At 44.0% G+C, this 14,932-nt stretch overlaps 1 protein-coding gene across 4 annotated transcripts; it reads right to left on the reverse strand.

Moving 5' to 3' along the window:
- Positions 1-4,441: 4,441 nt before the first annotated feature.
- On the reverse strand, positions 4,442-8,947 carry LOC146253653 (zinc finger MYM-type protein 1-like). Of its 4 annotated transcripts, none has more exons than XM_084678096.1 (5): positions 8,595-8,947; positions 7,737-7,787; positions 7,555-7,617; positions 7,108-7,296; positions 4,442-7,014 (listed from the first exon to the last, which is right to left on the reverse strand). In XM_084678096.1, the coding sequence occupies exon 5, from the start codon at positions 6,452-6,454 to the stop codon at positions 5,288-5,290; it is 1,167 nt and encodes a 388-aa protein (XP_084534222.1). In that variant the 5' UTR covers positions 6,455-7,014; positions 7,108-7,296; positions 7,555-7,617; positions 7,737-7,787; positions 8,595-8,947; the 3' UTR covers positions 4,442-5,287. The 4 variants fall into 4 exon arrangements, with proteins under 4 accessions (XP_084534222.1, XP_084534220.1, XP_084534221.1 ...); XM_084678094.1 differs by having other exon boundaries at positions 7,108-7,285; positions 8,595-8,938; XM_084678095.1 differs by lacking the exon at positions 8,595-8,947 and having other exon boundaries at positions 7,737-8,068.
- Between the last annotated feature and the right edge of the window lie 5,985 nt (positions 8,948-14,932).

Consider the following 14,932-nt stretch of genomic DNA (forward strand, 5'->3'; position numbering starts at 1 on the left):
AAACAGGATGACATCATTCTGATATACCATGTTCAATTTCACCTTGAAATGTCAACCGTTTCTTAACCTTTGTGCCACTGCTGACCAAAGCTAATACTAAAATCACAGTTGGAGCACAGCTAGATAATCAGCGTCAGCGCCCCTTGGGTACCCAGCATGCAGTGCGGTATGTTAAATAGGCAAAGACGTGGAAAATAGTGCGGTAACAACAGCCGTGCGAGGGATTTCAGTTGTTGTGTATGTTCAGTTAGATGTTTGTAATATTATTGTTTATCAGTTAATATAATCTTGTTGGTCACCCTGATTGTGCATGTCGTGTATTTTATTAGGACCAGAGAGTCGGCTGCTGTACTGCCATAGGCTATTCTCACAAGGAGCTGAGCACAAGCTCTGCCGTAGCCCGGTTGCCCACATGTAGGGATGGGCGAACGATGCCTTGTGAAGCTTTGGTGATTTCTTCCGGATTGTGCCGGCCCAAAGAGCCGAACTATCGGCGCATTGAAAATGAACAGCGTCATCTGGCAGCCGTTTAAACTGGCTGAGTGAGGCATTGTGGTTGTCTCCAACGGTAACTACCCTACGTTATTTAATATTTTTATTAAGGCTACATGTGTTCATTTTGATCTGATATTAGTTCTCACACATTAAAATGTTGTGATACATCTGTAGGCCATTAGAATTATGTCATTTTCTCACAGTAAAAGTGAAAGAATATCATACGAGGTTACAACAGCTGTGCGATGGTGTGTTGGTCTGTTGGTGTATGGCATAAAAATATGGCCTAACAGCTGCCAGGGGGAGTTTTACTCCAGGATTTCAAGAGCCACAGAATAACAAAGGCAATTCTGAACAACTGCTAGACACAGCACCAGTTATTGGAACTAGTGTGTGTGAACTAAATGTCTGATCAAATACCATCTTGTTTTTGGAAAACTGTGTTTGAAATCTGGGGTAACTACACCATGGAGGAAAAGGAAATAAATATATACTCACACATGTGCTGAGCTTACAACCATACGAGTAGACAACACCAAGGTATCCTCAGAAAAAAGGGGAACCCTTGTTACATAACATTAATCTGAACCAATGCACCAAGACAGACACCATCTTATTTCAACCACATAATCTTTTATTTTAGTTTCAGTATAAGTTTCATTTTAAGGTTTCTATGTTTTCTGTTTTCTTAAAAGGTTTTGCTTTCCCCTTTGGTAAAAATGTTTAAAGAAAGAGTCACCCATCATATTAGTTGTAATACAGGGACTCAAGGAAGTGGATCCTTGAGAGGAGGGATTTGTAGTAGTTTTCATGCAAACTACTGTAGCACAGGATGCAAGGTAGAACAGTATGTCTCATTTTGGTATCTATTAACAGCGCCGGCAAGGGGTGATAGGTTTGCCAAACTGCCTCAGAGCATTGCCTTAAAACAAGAAGTATGCTCTGATACCCTCATAGGTCAGAATGACTTGGAGTGGCTGAAGTGCGCAACAACATGTATTGAGGGACATGGCCATCTGTGTATCAGGGGTCCAGGCCGATTGCCAATGAAATATTTGTATGACGTGCATAGCCTGTATAAAATGTCCTGTGTGACTATGAAAGTTTTAGGTTGGTCTCAGAGCTGAGGCGAGCCTCGTGAATGTATTCTGTTCCGGGCACAATAAAGTAAGACCTTTGTTATAATCGACTACGACTTGCAGAAATCCTTCTTGTCCCCATCAACTGACCTTGGACCATAGAGAGAGCAAAATGAGTCCACAACACTGCTGCAACACTTTCTCCTGCAGTTGTTTAGGCACCACTACCTGCCATGTGATTTGCCCCAAAGCCCTCTGGAGCACTCCCTCTGCCACTGCAAATTTAGCCCACAGCCCATTTGAGGGGTCGCCTCTTCTCCTCCACCCACTGCAGAACGGGACGCAGCTCTGTGTCCTCCTCCTGGTTACGTCTCCACTCCCCGGTGACCCCTCCTCCCTGCACAGCTCCCTTTTCTCGCTCCACCCGTTTGTCACAGCAACCTAACCTTAGCCGCGCCCCCGCAATCCTCTCTAACACCCGCCTAGGTGCCCACAGGGCCCCCTCGAATGATGTTCCATGCACCAAGATGTCGTCCAAGTATACGACACACTCGTGTCCAGGGACATCGCCCAACACTCTGTCCATCAGCCTCTCAAAGGTGGCAGGGGCTTTACAGAGGCCAAAGCAAAGCACCTTGAACTGCCAATGCCCTTTGTCCGTGGAGAAGGCTGTCTTTTCCTGTGCCCCTGGTGAGAGGGGTACCTGCCAGTAACCACTGCGCAGGTCGAGGGAGGAAAACCACGAGGACCCTCTCACGTGGTTTAGTGACTCGATCCTTGGTAGGGGGTAAGAGTCTTTTGTGGTAACAGCATTTAGGCCCCTGTAGTCAACACAGAACCTGAGTTTACCCCCTTTCTTGGGCACCATTACAATTGGTGCAGACCAAGGACTATCTGATGGTTCAATGAAATCAGCCCGCAACATGTCCACAATAGCTGTGTCCGCTGCTTCTCTCCAGGCCAGGGGAATACGACGGGGCCAAATTTTTATAGGGCGGGCGCCTCCAGTATCTATCTTGTGCTGAGCTAGGTGTGTCTGCCCTACCTCATCTTCTCCCCAAGCAAAGCTGTGTCTGAATTCCAACAACAGCTCCTTTAACTGCGTCTGTTGTCCCTCATCCAGGCCGTGGCAGTTTTTTAGCCACACAGCCTCAACGGCGTTGATTGCCTTGCTGGGCAGAGATGGTGGGAGGACCAGGGTGTTTACAGCCACTGGGCTATCCGTACCTGTGCTATCATGGGGAGTGAATGGTGTTGCGGCTGGAGACAGCTGCTGGGATGGCACAATGACCAACGGGACAGCTGGGACGACTGGTCTTGTCTCCCCCTAGCTTGGCTGAAGATGGAGGTGCAGTCCTGCCCCCCACCAGGCCCCCCAAAAGTTCCATCCCCACTGTGTGCCCCCCCCCCGACAGCTTCAAGGTGCCAAAGCTAAATCCAACTGGGCCCCACATTTTTTCAAAAAATCCATTCCCAGTATACATGGGTCCTGCACCGCTGCCACCCACAATGGACACCCCACAGTTTTCCTCCCACAGTCACAGACAGCTGACACTTTCCCAACATGGGGGCTAACTCACTGTTGGGAAAATTGAAGATGTAACACATTTATCCTGTATAAGAATTACTCTGTGTTCAGCATTCCTTGTGTGTAGAGAGAGGCCTACCCCCAAATCTGAACTTTGGGGAACACGAGGCATATGTAAACAAGGTGACCTGGGCTGACCACTCTCTTACTGGAGAGGCCATAAACGATGTCTGGCCTTATCTGTGTTGGGTGAATCATGTGGTCAAGCTTACAGGGGTCAAAAGGCACACACACTCAAACACGCACGCACACACGCCTGCGCCAGGTCTATGCAAGGAGCCATTGAAGAAGAGCAATGGAACATTTGCATGCCTTTGTCTTAAACAATGACTGTAAAGAGCGGTTCTGCTTAAATAGCTAGCTAGCACAACATGCTAGCGGACAAACTTGTAGCACAATGGCGTGTGATGTTTTTGTCTCCTTGTGGGCCGGCCGCAAGCAATAAGGCTTTCTTAAACTTGTTCACCGACTGACTGTGCAATGCTTGATAGATTAATATTTCCTACACAATGGTCCTTCGAGAGCCGGATTCCAACATCCATTCCACCATCCAGAACCCAAGAACCAAGAATTAAAATCGTGCAGACGTGCATGACGATGGAGAACCTCGCAGCAAATATGGCTGTTTAAAAAGAGGCCAATTTTTTTTTTGGGGGGGGGGAGGGGATGGTGGAAAGGTGACGGATTTCTGGACTAGCTAAGAGGCAGAGCTTTCGATGGACAAGGTAAGAATAAATTGTATATATATATATATAGTCAAATTTTGTGTTCCAAATTGATAAAAATAAAAAAAATCCATAGTGTTGTCGTTAAAGGTGCACTCTGGTCCGTATCAGCTAAGACCTGGTTAAAGCCTAGTGCAGCGAGTAGGGCGTCATATTTACTGAGACCCGTGATCTGTGACGCATTGGCAGTGGCGAAAATCTGTTATCAACTTTGGGGGGGACAATTATATGACATTTTTTCAAGAGCAATTTTTGAGGGGGACACCAAAATTACTGCTGTAACACATAGCCTACATTGTATTATGTTAAATGTATATTGAGGAACCATAATTAATACTAATAGTTAGTAACTGAAGGGTTGTCTCAACTTGTTCAAATGTAGTTATAGTGTTTCTCATCAGTCAAGTATGAATGCAGGTGTACAGTATTTACAACCAGCAATACCAAGAAATGCCAGTACGTACTGTACACTGTATGGGTGCAATTTATGTAATTACATTGGGCATGGTGCAGTCTCATCTAAAATAATCTCCATTGAACCATCAAAGTCTGGCTCAGAATCGAATCTTTATCTTACTTTTTCTGATACATTTATATAGTTATAAAATGTGCCACTACAATAGTTTTACAAGAACAGAAATCTCTAAATAAGTACAGTTCTAAAAGCAAAATAATTACTTAAAAGAATAAGCCAAATAAATCAACCAAAATATCCTGCAGAAATACTTTGTTGTTCAGTCAGTGTCAACTCTTCAAACAACAGTGATGGACAAGTATGTCACACAAAGTATGTCATTTTAAAATATATATTAAATAAATCATTGTTAAGTGTACTGTCATGTACTAAAAACTGAAAACTTATAAACAAAAGAACAAATCATACTATACACACTACTCAACTAATGATCAAAAGAACCGAACATATGTTTGCGGGTTTCACTGGATCCAACAAGTTGCTGGCAGATATTTTCCCTCTTGAGTCTGTCCAACCTGTTCTTATGTACATTACAGACCACAACGCTGTTTAGTCTCTCTTGACCCATGTTAGCCCGTAGCCAAGTCTTCAACCTGCGGAGTGCACTGAAACTCCTCTCAGCCTCACAAGAGGACACTGGCACCATAAACAAGATTCTGATCAGCACCTCAACTTGGTTAAACAACCCCCGCACCTCTACTGGAAGCCTCCTGAGGACCTCTGCTGCCTCTCCACTGCTGCCAGGGGGGTATTTGTTGCGAAAGAGAGGCAACTGCACTGAAAGAGAATCCATGTTCAGCTCAGGGTACTGATCTAGAGACTCGTCCAACTCCCCTGTGAGAAGCGCTCTTTCCAATTTTTGCAGGACGTTTAGACTGTCCTGGTCAAAACGGCTGCCAAACTGAACCTCCACAGCATCCAAAACTTAAAAAAATTCTGCCCTATAGTGATCCACTGCTTTCCCAGCAAATCGTCTTGAGTTTGTCTCAATGGATTCGATTGATTCATTGGAGTCAATCAACGTTGTTGCCTTCTCATACAGTGCAAGGTAGCTTTCATCATTTCGCTTACCCCTAAGAGATGTCCGCACACACTCGACTGCAGCCTGCATACCAGAGACAGTCTGGGTTTTCTTCTGCAGTGAAATGTTTAGGCATTCAAGCTCTCCAAGAACAGCAGAGGCAAGTGTGAGGCCCAACACAGTCTTGCCTTTGCTGAAGTGCTCAAATAAGCCACTGGCAGTTGCTGCTGTCTTTGATGCACTTTTTGCCATCTCCTCTAGGCTGCCTAGTACCTGCTCATACTGCCCAAGCACAGCTCTAATTGCAGTATTCCGCACAGTCCACCTTGTTGGACATAGGGGTTTTAGGGTGGTCAGATGTGTATCTCCGGTCCTAGCAATTGATTCAAACATGCTCTTAAACTTTCCTGACTGGCCATAGAGGACACCTAACTGATGGACCCAAGACAGAGAATGCCAGATCAGTGGGGAGACTGAGCAGCCAGCCTGTGTAATCAGATTCACACAGTGTGCTCCACAATGCACATACAGGGCTAATGGCTGCTGCCTCCTCACAATTGCCTGTGCACCTGTGTATTTTCCTGCCATGTTTGAGGCACCATCGTAACTCTGCCCAGGTAAGCCAGACATGGGCAAATTGAGCCTCAACAACACATCAGTTACCACTTTCGCAATGCCCTCGCCTGTTGTCTCCGACACCCTGTATAGCCCGATAAACTCCTCGTGAGGGACAAGGTCATGGTCAACATAACGCAGGCAGACACTCTCCTGTTCAGCACCAGAGACATCTTCAGTACCATCAACAATTACTGAAAATTGTACAATCGGAAGAGATCTAATCTCAGCTGCAATGCCTCGAATTACTGTATTGGCCATGATGTTCAGAATTTCATTCTGTGCTTTTGGGCCTGTGTACATTGTGCTACGCTCCGTTAACCATTTCAGTAAAATGGGATCATCCTCTTCTGCCCTAAGTTTCAAAAGCTGGTATAAATTCCCATTGTCATCGGTGTGGGCTCTAAAGGCTTGTCCCTGTCTTGCAACATGCCGTACCGAACTAACTATTTTCATCAAGCAATGCCTCGAGTTCTCCTGCTGCTTACCCCACGCGCTGGATAACTGGGCGCTGACTGGATTTAGCTGGTGTGCTGTTACAGTTACAAAGTGGCGATGGGTTTGGGAGTTTTGATGTGCTGTGAATTTTACAATGGCTTTTTTCCAGTTCCTAAATCCTGCGCTAATGAAGGCAGCATCCGCTTTTTGGCCAAAAGATGGTTGGGCTTGAAAACCCTCGGCTACAGTGAAAACATAACACACCTTTTATTGATGGATTATAATGTAGCCAGGGGAAATCGCGAAACCATTTCACTTGAAAAGTTAGGGCGGGGTTCGCAATCTTTTAAAACTTTTACAGAAGCGCCATTGTGTCCATAATCAGCAAAACGCTTTCATTGCGTATTATTAATGTTATGAAAATTACATAGTTATGTTTACAGGGATTTATTAGAGGGGACAAATCATTCATTCACCTGGCTTGTTTTGAATGGGCTGCCGGGGCGTGTTTGACTGTCTACGCTGTAAGGAGTTCACAGCCTTCTCTCCTAGTCCCGTCTTCCACTTAATCACAGCATCTGCAATTACAAGTCATGAACTTATTGTTAGCACCAGTTTGAACTTTGAACGCTGCGTGTAAGCCATAGTTCACAACATCTCAAAACACCTACCACTTTATCGGAACTCCAGCACCTTAAGGCGCTCCTCAAGGTCTTGGAGTTCAGCCTGTGTTTGGCCCACCTGTAGGTTCATCACTGGCACCTCTTCAGCATGTTTGCCCTGTCGTCGCCTGAATAGGAGAGCCTCTCGCTGGTTCTCCTCCAATGTCTCCATCTTCTGGAACATAACCTGTAATGTGTCTGTCAGTAAAGACAAGTAAAACAAGTTTACAAGAGTTAACATGATTGGCATACACTGTGGTTCTTCTAGATTAGCTGTAACATTGATGTAAATAACACATGTTACCTTGAATGGCTGTATACAAAGCATTTGTAAGACAACATTTGTTGTTTTGACAAATATGTATCCCCCTGCCACGATCAGAACAACTTAAGTATGCCTTACAATGAGTTGGCAATGCTATTGAGAAGCTTTGAGTGTCTTATATTTGCACTTGCCTGGCTGCCAGCTGTTTTCCTGGACCCCATATGGGTTCTCCTCTACCAGACCAGAGTTGACACCTAGGAGTCAGGTGATGCAAAAGTTTTAAGTCATGCTTTTGCTTCAAAACATAGCCTTTAGGGTTGCCATGGTTCATACAATTATCGTCACTGTTAAAAACGGTCATTCATTTCTTTACCATAATTTCCCAGGGACACAGTGCTAGGCCGTGTGACGGTGGTAGGATACTCTGTACAGAAATGAAAGTGGAATGTAGTTTAAGTACATAGTATTAGCATTTTGATATAAATATAAAAGGATCAGCATCGCACATGTGTGATCGTTCGAAAGCAGGGCCCCACACAGCGTAGCGTCGCACATGTGTGATTCTGAACATTACAACCGACTATTTTCCGATAGACAAACAATGTGACAAACGCTATAGTATGGCTTCAAAATTTACAATTAGTAGGCTAACAAGTAACACTAGCAGGTAGGAGCATTGCTACGAGTATTATGCTAGGTTGCTATACGGAAGCTAATAAAAGCTACCTAGCTGCCGTTTTGGAAAAATAATAATAAAAAAACGAATAAACTTATCCAAAAACAGATGGCATGTACAAATTGGAAGAGTTAGTGACATGAATCATGATACTTTTATAGACGCCATTGCTGTGCCGACTGATCAAAACGTGATCAGCCACGCGCTATCTCCACAATCTTCCAGGGCTAAATAAACTATTTTCGGACAAGGTTTTTTCTAGTTCTGAACGTTTATTTTTACTGATTATTTTGTGGGTGATTTGTGAAACGCTAAACTTTGTATGTATTTTCAGTATTTAACTTTCTGGAGGGTTTAGCATAACTCTACAGTACATTATACTAGCTTTACTACTAGCTAGTAGTAGCTAGCGAAATCCTAACGTAAACAATGTTAATCTGAAACAGATAACCAGGCTTAATAGCCTAAATTTCAAACCTATACGTAATAGCATCCTCCATCCGATTTCAGAAAATATGTTTATATATTTAAATCTATTTCTGTAAAGAAACTCACCTTTGAAGTAGCTAATTTCCAGTTGAAATCCATACGTTCAGTTGCAAACTCTTCTCTGAAGTCCCAGTTTCAGAGATGCGTTGAAATGGGCATGCGCAAAGTCGTTGCTCAGGGGCAGACTGAGCAAACCTAGGTTTGCTAAGGAAGAATTGTAATATTCTGTGATGACTCATGTCTTTGGAAATACAACTTGAGAATCGCTTGCCTTTTGGTCACATTTAACAATTTTGTATTACAAAATTATTGCAGCTCAGATTTGCATTGTGTGTCATACAGCTTTGGTGTGCTGGACAAAGAATGTTTGCTTAATCATGTTACACATCACACATTGATTGCTTTTGTACATGTAAAGGATGAAATACTTATATTTTAATATAGGCCTAAGGCTAAGAATATAAGAATCATATTCAAAATTCAGTCTTTTATTTATTAAAGGTATGTTCCTGCATATGACCATGCTGGGGCTGAGCTGCACATGAATTACATACATTGTCTACATTTATACGTGCTGGGTGCAACATTTAATATTGTGTGATTGAAATTCATGTAGACTATGGCTAAATTACAAAAGTGTCAGAACTGAGAGCAATCCAGTGTGATCTCTCCATGATAAACCACTGCACTCGAGATCCGTTGTCCTGCGACCAAAGAGCGACTTAACGGCAACTTAACCCATGGTACCAAAATGAATGTATCCAACCGACCAAGGTACAATGTCGCGGCAACGTTGCCCACGGACCTAAAAATTACGTTACCAGCCGACCAAGGTACAACGTTGCCGCAACGTTGCCCACGGACCTAAAAATGACGTTACCAGCCGACCAAGGTACGACGTTGTGGCAACGTTTCCCACGGACCTAAAAAATGACGTTACCAGCCGACCAAGGTACGACGTCGCGGCAACGTTGCCCACGGACCTAAAAATAATGTAACCAGCCGACCAAGGTACGACGTCGTGGCAACGTTGCCCACGGACCTAAAAATGACGTTACCAGCCGACCAAGGGACGACGTCGCGGCAACGTTGCCCACGGACCTAAAAATGACGTTACCAGCCGACCAAGGGACGACGTCGCGGCAACGTTGCCCACAGGTCTAAAAATAACGTAACCAGCCGACCAAGGTACGACGTCGTAGCAACGTTGTCCATGGGACCAACTGGCAACATTCCCTTTATAACGTTGCCACAACGTTGCCACGACGTTGCCAGAAAGTAACGTCGCGGGTTACCAACTGAGCACCTACTGGCAACGTTGCCGCAATGTCATGTGTTAGCTGGGTAGTTAACTAAGTAACATCTACTGCTTTTTGAATTAGAGTCAGTGAGAGAAGCTAGCAATGCAGTAGTAGTGTTCCTTATCTGGCAAGGTGACTGAGTCTACCATGTGAAATGCACGTAACTAACCTAACATCCAGTTAATCGCACCATAGCGATTTCACTTTATGTTGGCTGGGTTTACTTGACAGGGTTCACACATACTAGCTGCATTTGCATAGCTAGCGAACTAACCGATGGAGCAATTATTAGTTAGCACCTATGCCATTTATGTGGCGTCGTCAAAAGATTTGGAAGGAAATTTTGCTATCGTCTGTTTAATCCAAGACCAGCATGGTTAGCGATACTGAACAGAACTACACTATATTCTACCATTGTCATAATTATCTTAAATGGTTTCGTTCCAAAAGCTAAATCGTCTCTAGCCCAGAGTCTAGGGACTTTGAAGCACACGATCTGGAGTAAACTGGCGATAGCAAAGATGATGGCAAATACCACACAAACGGAATTGGTGCTCGCTAGCTCTGCAAATTCAGCTATTCTGGGAAGCCAGCCAATATAAAACCAAAACATGAGTTATATTAAAATGACACTCATACAGCTGTCAATCCTTGTCAATGCAATCCATTTCACCTTTCCTAGCTGACTGTCTATCTGGTAGATCCAAGCCCATTCTATAAGAATGGTAATACATGATAGAAGCCCATCTCCTACTGTGAATAACCTGCACATTTTGTGTGTGGTAGAAAAATGGCAGAAAAAAGGAAGATGGACATAAGAGAATTTTTCAGGACACCAAAACGCAAAGTAAGAATCCTAGTGGCCTAATCTCAAAGACTAGTTGATAAAATGTTCATTAAAATGATGTGAAATGCTAATTGAATGTTTCATTATGAGGCATAATGAGGTCATTAGGCAGAGCAGGCACCAGGGGACACACAGATAATAGAGCTGTGGACAGAGCAGGCACAGGAAGTCAGGGAGTCTCAGGTAAGTTGGTTGAGTCTCAGTTTGGCAACATGACTTCTTTAGACTTAATTGGACAATGCCATGGATACCCCCACTCTTTACTTAAACTAGTGACTGAACCAAGATTATTTTGAGGCAATGGTATTGATGTTGTGATTAATTGTGTAGTTTTGGGTACTGGTAGTTAGGAGGATGGCAAACACCTTATTTCTTTTCTAGGAGACAGACAGTGAGTCAGTGAGGGGAAAGGGAAAGAGCCAGGGAGAGAGACTTCCGATGACAGTGTCATAGCCATGGCAGGACCGGGGGTCAAGCTTTTTGACAGCAGCAGCAGCAGCAGTATAGGAGACAGTGGCACTGCACTATTTAGCTACCTCAGTGGCACAGAACCATATCAGCCACACCCACAGTTCATAGAACCGCAGACTCTTGCCAATAAAGTGTTAACTTTTCAAGTGAAATGGTTTCGCGATTTCCCCTGGCTACATTATAATCCATCAATAAAAGGTGTGTTATGTTTTCACTGTAGCCGAGGGTTTTCAAGCCCAACCATCTTTTGGCCAAAAAGCGGATGCTGCCTTCATTAGCGCAGGATTTAGGAACTGGAAAAAAGCCATTGTAAAATTCACAGCACATCAAAACTCCCAAACCCATCGCCACTTTGTAACTGTAACAGCACACCAGCTAAATCCAGTCAGCGCCCAGTTATCCAGCGCGTGGGGTAAGCAGCAGGAGAACTCGAGGCATTGCTTGATGAAAATAGTTAGTTCGGTACGGCATGTTGCAAGACAGGGACAAGCCTTTAGAGCCCACACCGATGACAATGGGAATTTATACCAGCTTTTGAAACTTAGGGCAGAAGAGGATGATCCCATTTTACTGAAATGGTTAACGGAGCGTAGCACAATGTACACAGGCCCAAAAGCACAGAATGAAATTCTGAACATCATGGCCAATACAGTAATTCGAGGCATTGCAGCTGAGATTAGATCTCTTCCGATTGTACAATTTTCAGTAATTGTTGATGGTACTGAAGATGTCTCTGGTGCTGAACAGGAGAGTGTCTGCCTGCGTTATGTTGACCATGACCTTGTCCCTCACGAGGAGTTTATCGGGCTATACAGGGTGTCGGAGACAACAGGCGAGGGCATTGCGAAAGTGGTAACTGATGTGTTGTTGAGGCTCAATTTGCCCATGTCTGGCTTACCTGGGCAGAGTTACGATGGTGCCTCAAACATGGCAGGAAAATACACAGGTGCACAGGCAATTGTGAGGAGGCAGCAGCCATTAGCCCTGTATGTGCATTGTGGAGCACACTGTGTGAATCTGATTACACAGGCTGGCTGCTCAGTCTCCCCACTGATCTGGCATTCTCTGTCTTGGGTCCATCAGTTAGGTGTCCTCTATGGCCAGTCAGGAAAGTTTAAGAGCATGTTTGAATCAATTGCTAGGACCGGAGATACACATCTGACCACCCTAAAACCCCTATGTCCAACAAGGTGGACTGTGCGGAATACTGCAATTAGAGCTGTGCTTGGGCAGTATGAGCAGGTACTAGGCAGCCTAGAGGAGATGGCAAAAAGTGCATCAAAGACAGCAGCAACTGCCAGTGGCTTATTTGAGCACTTCAGCAAAGGCAAGACTGTGTTGGGCCTCACACTTGCCTCTGCTGTTCTTGGAGAGCTTGAATGCCTAAACATTTCACTGCAGAAGAAAACCCAGACTGTCTCTGGTATGCAGGCTGCAGTCGAGTGTGTGCGGACATCTCTTAGGGGTAAGCGAAATGATGAAAGCTACCTTGCACTGTATGAGAAGGCAACAACGTTGATTGACTCCAATGAATCAATCGAATCCATTGAGACAAACTCAAGACGATTTGCTGGGAAAGCAGTGGATCACTATAGGGCAGAATTTTTTTAAGTTTTGGATGCTGTGGAGGTTCAGTTTGGCAGCCGTTTTGACCAGGACAGTCTAAACGTCCTGCAAAAATTGGAAAGAGCGCTTCTCACAGGGGAGTTGGACGAGTCTCTAGATCAGTACCCTGAGCTGAACATGGATTCTCTTTCAGTGCAGTTGCCTCTCTTTCGCAACAAATACCCCCCTGGCAGCAGTGGAGAGGCAGCAGAGGTCCTCAGGAGGCTTCCAGTAGAGGTGCGGGGGTTGTTTAACCAAGTTGAGGTGCTGATCAGAATCTTGTTTATGGTGCCAGTGTCCTCTTGTGAGGCTGAGAGGAGTTTCAGTGCACTCCGCAGGTTGAAGACTTGGCTACGGGCTAACATGGGTCAAGAGAGACTAAACAGCGTTGTGGTCTGTAATGTACATAAGAACAGGTTGGACAGACTCAAGAGGGAAAATATCTGCCAGCAACTTGTTGGATCCAGTGAAACCCGCAAACATATGTTCGGTTCTTTTGATCATTAGTTGAGTAGTGTGTATAGTATGATTTGTTCTTTTGTTTATAAGTTTTCAGTTTTTAGTACATGACAGTACACTTAACAATGATTTATTTAATATATATTTTAAAATGACATACTTTGTGTGACATACTTGTCCATCACTGTTGTTTGAAGAGTTGACACTGACTGAACAACAAAGTATTTCTGCAGGATATTTTGGTTGATTTATTTGGCTTATTCTTTTAAGTAATTATTTTGCTTTTAGAACTGTACTTATTTAGAGATTTCTGTTCTTGTAAAACTATTGTAGTGGCACATTTTATAACTATATAAATGTATCAGAAAAAGTAAGATAAAGATTCGATTCTGAGCCAGATTTTGATGGTTCAATGGAGATTATTTTAGATGAGACCGCACCATGCCCAATGTAATTACATAAATTGCACCCATACAGTGTACAGTACGTACTGGCATTTCTTGGTATTGCTGGTTGTAAATACTGTACACCTGCATTCATACTTGACTGATAAGAAACACTATTACTACATTTGAACAAGTTGAGACAACCCTTCAGTTACTAACTATTAGTATTAATTATGGTTCCTCAATATACATTTAACATAATACAATGTAGGCTGTGTTACAGCAGTAATTTTGGTGTCCCCCTCAAAAATTGCTCTTGAAAAAATGTCATATAATTGTCCCCCCCAAAGTTGATAACAGATTTTCGCCACTGTGTTAGCCTATAAGGCTTGTACTGGGAGAGCATGAAAGCCTTGTGTTGGCTACAGAGCATCAGGAGACAGGTACATACTCTGTTGAAGATCAATGAGGCTATTGAAGCTGGGATCGATGCAAGGCCTGCACCCTCCCCCACCCCATCATGCCTCCTCCACCTCCCACTTATTGCTTTGTTGGTGGGGAAACTATTAATGGTCCCCTGGTGTGTGTGTGTGGTACTCAGCCGTCTTAAAACAAAATAATAATCTTAATGCATTTCTGTTGATTACGTTGCTACTTTAGTTTTTTGTTCATATTTGTTTGTGAACACATCAGTGTGACAGTGTGCTCGTCTGTCAGTGTTTGAGGTACTGTAATGGCTGAGTGTGAAAGCCCGTTCCCCCACACAACATGGGTCGATAACTGTACATCAGATTTATTGCAGAGGCGGCACCTCAGTCTCTGGGAGATTTTCTGCGCCGTATCATGCCTGGGACTTGCTGTTGGGCAGAGGAACAGGAAGAGGATGAGAAGCAGAAGGAAGCACAGAGGAGCTAGCCCTGCCCAGGCAAAATACTTCATTTTACACATCACGTGTTCACATTAAATAGAGATGCATGGGGTTTTGTGGTATATTGTTAGCATTAAGTACACCTCATATATGTGTGTGTAAGTGTATGTGCATGTGTGTGTACCTTGTTCTGTAGCTTGGACTTGACACAATAAGCCCCCCCCCCCTCCATGTCTCTCCTGTATGGCCGTCTTTGAAATCCAATCAGAATTGTGTCGACTTGTCCTATTCACTGGCCTGCCACTTTGATGTCTAAAGCACGGCTTTATCTTGTTATCTTGTTGTGCTGTTGTATTCCCCGGAAGCACACACACCTCCCCTGGGATGGATAAATGCCCAACAACACACTCTCTCTCATCCACATCATACAGCAGACCAAAAAGCTTTGTGTTTTATGTTTGAACTGA

Source organism: Hypomesus nipponensis, chromosome 17 (genome assembly GCF_054491055.1).
Source record: "Hypomesus nipponensis isolate SF chromosome 17, ASM5449105v1, whole genome shotgun sequence".
Lineage (NCBI taxonomy): Eukaryota > Metazoa > Chordata > Actinopteri > Osmeriformes > Osmeridae > Hypomesus > Hypomesus nipponensis.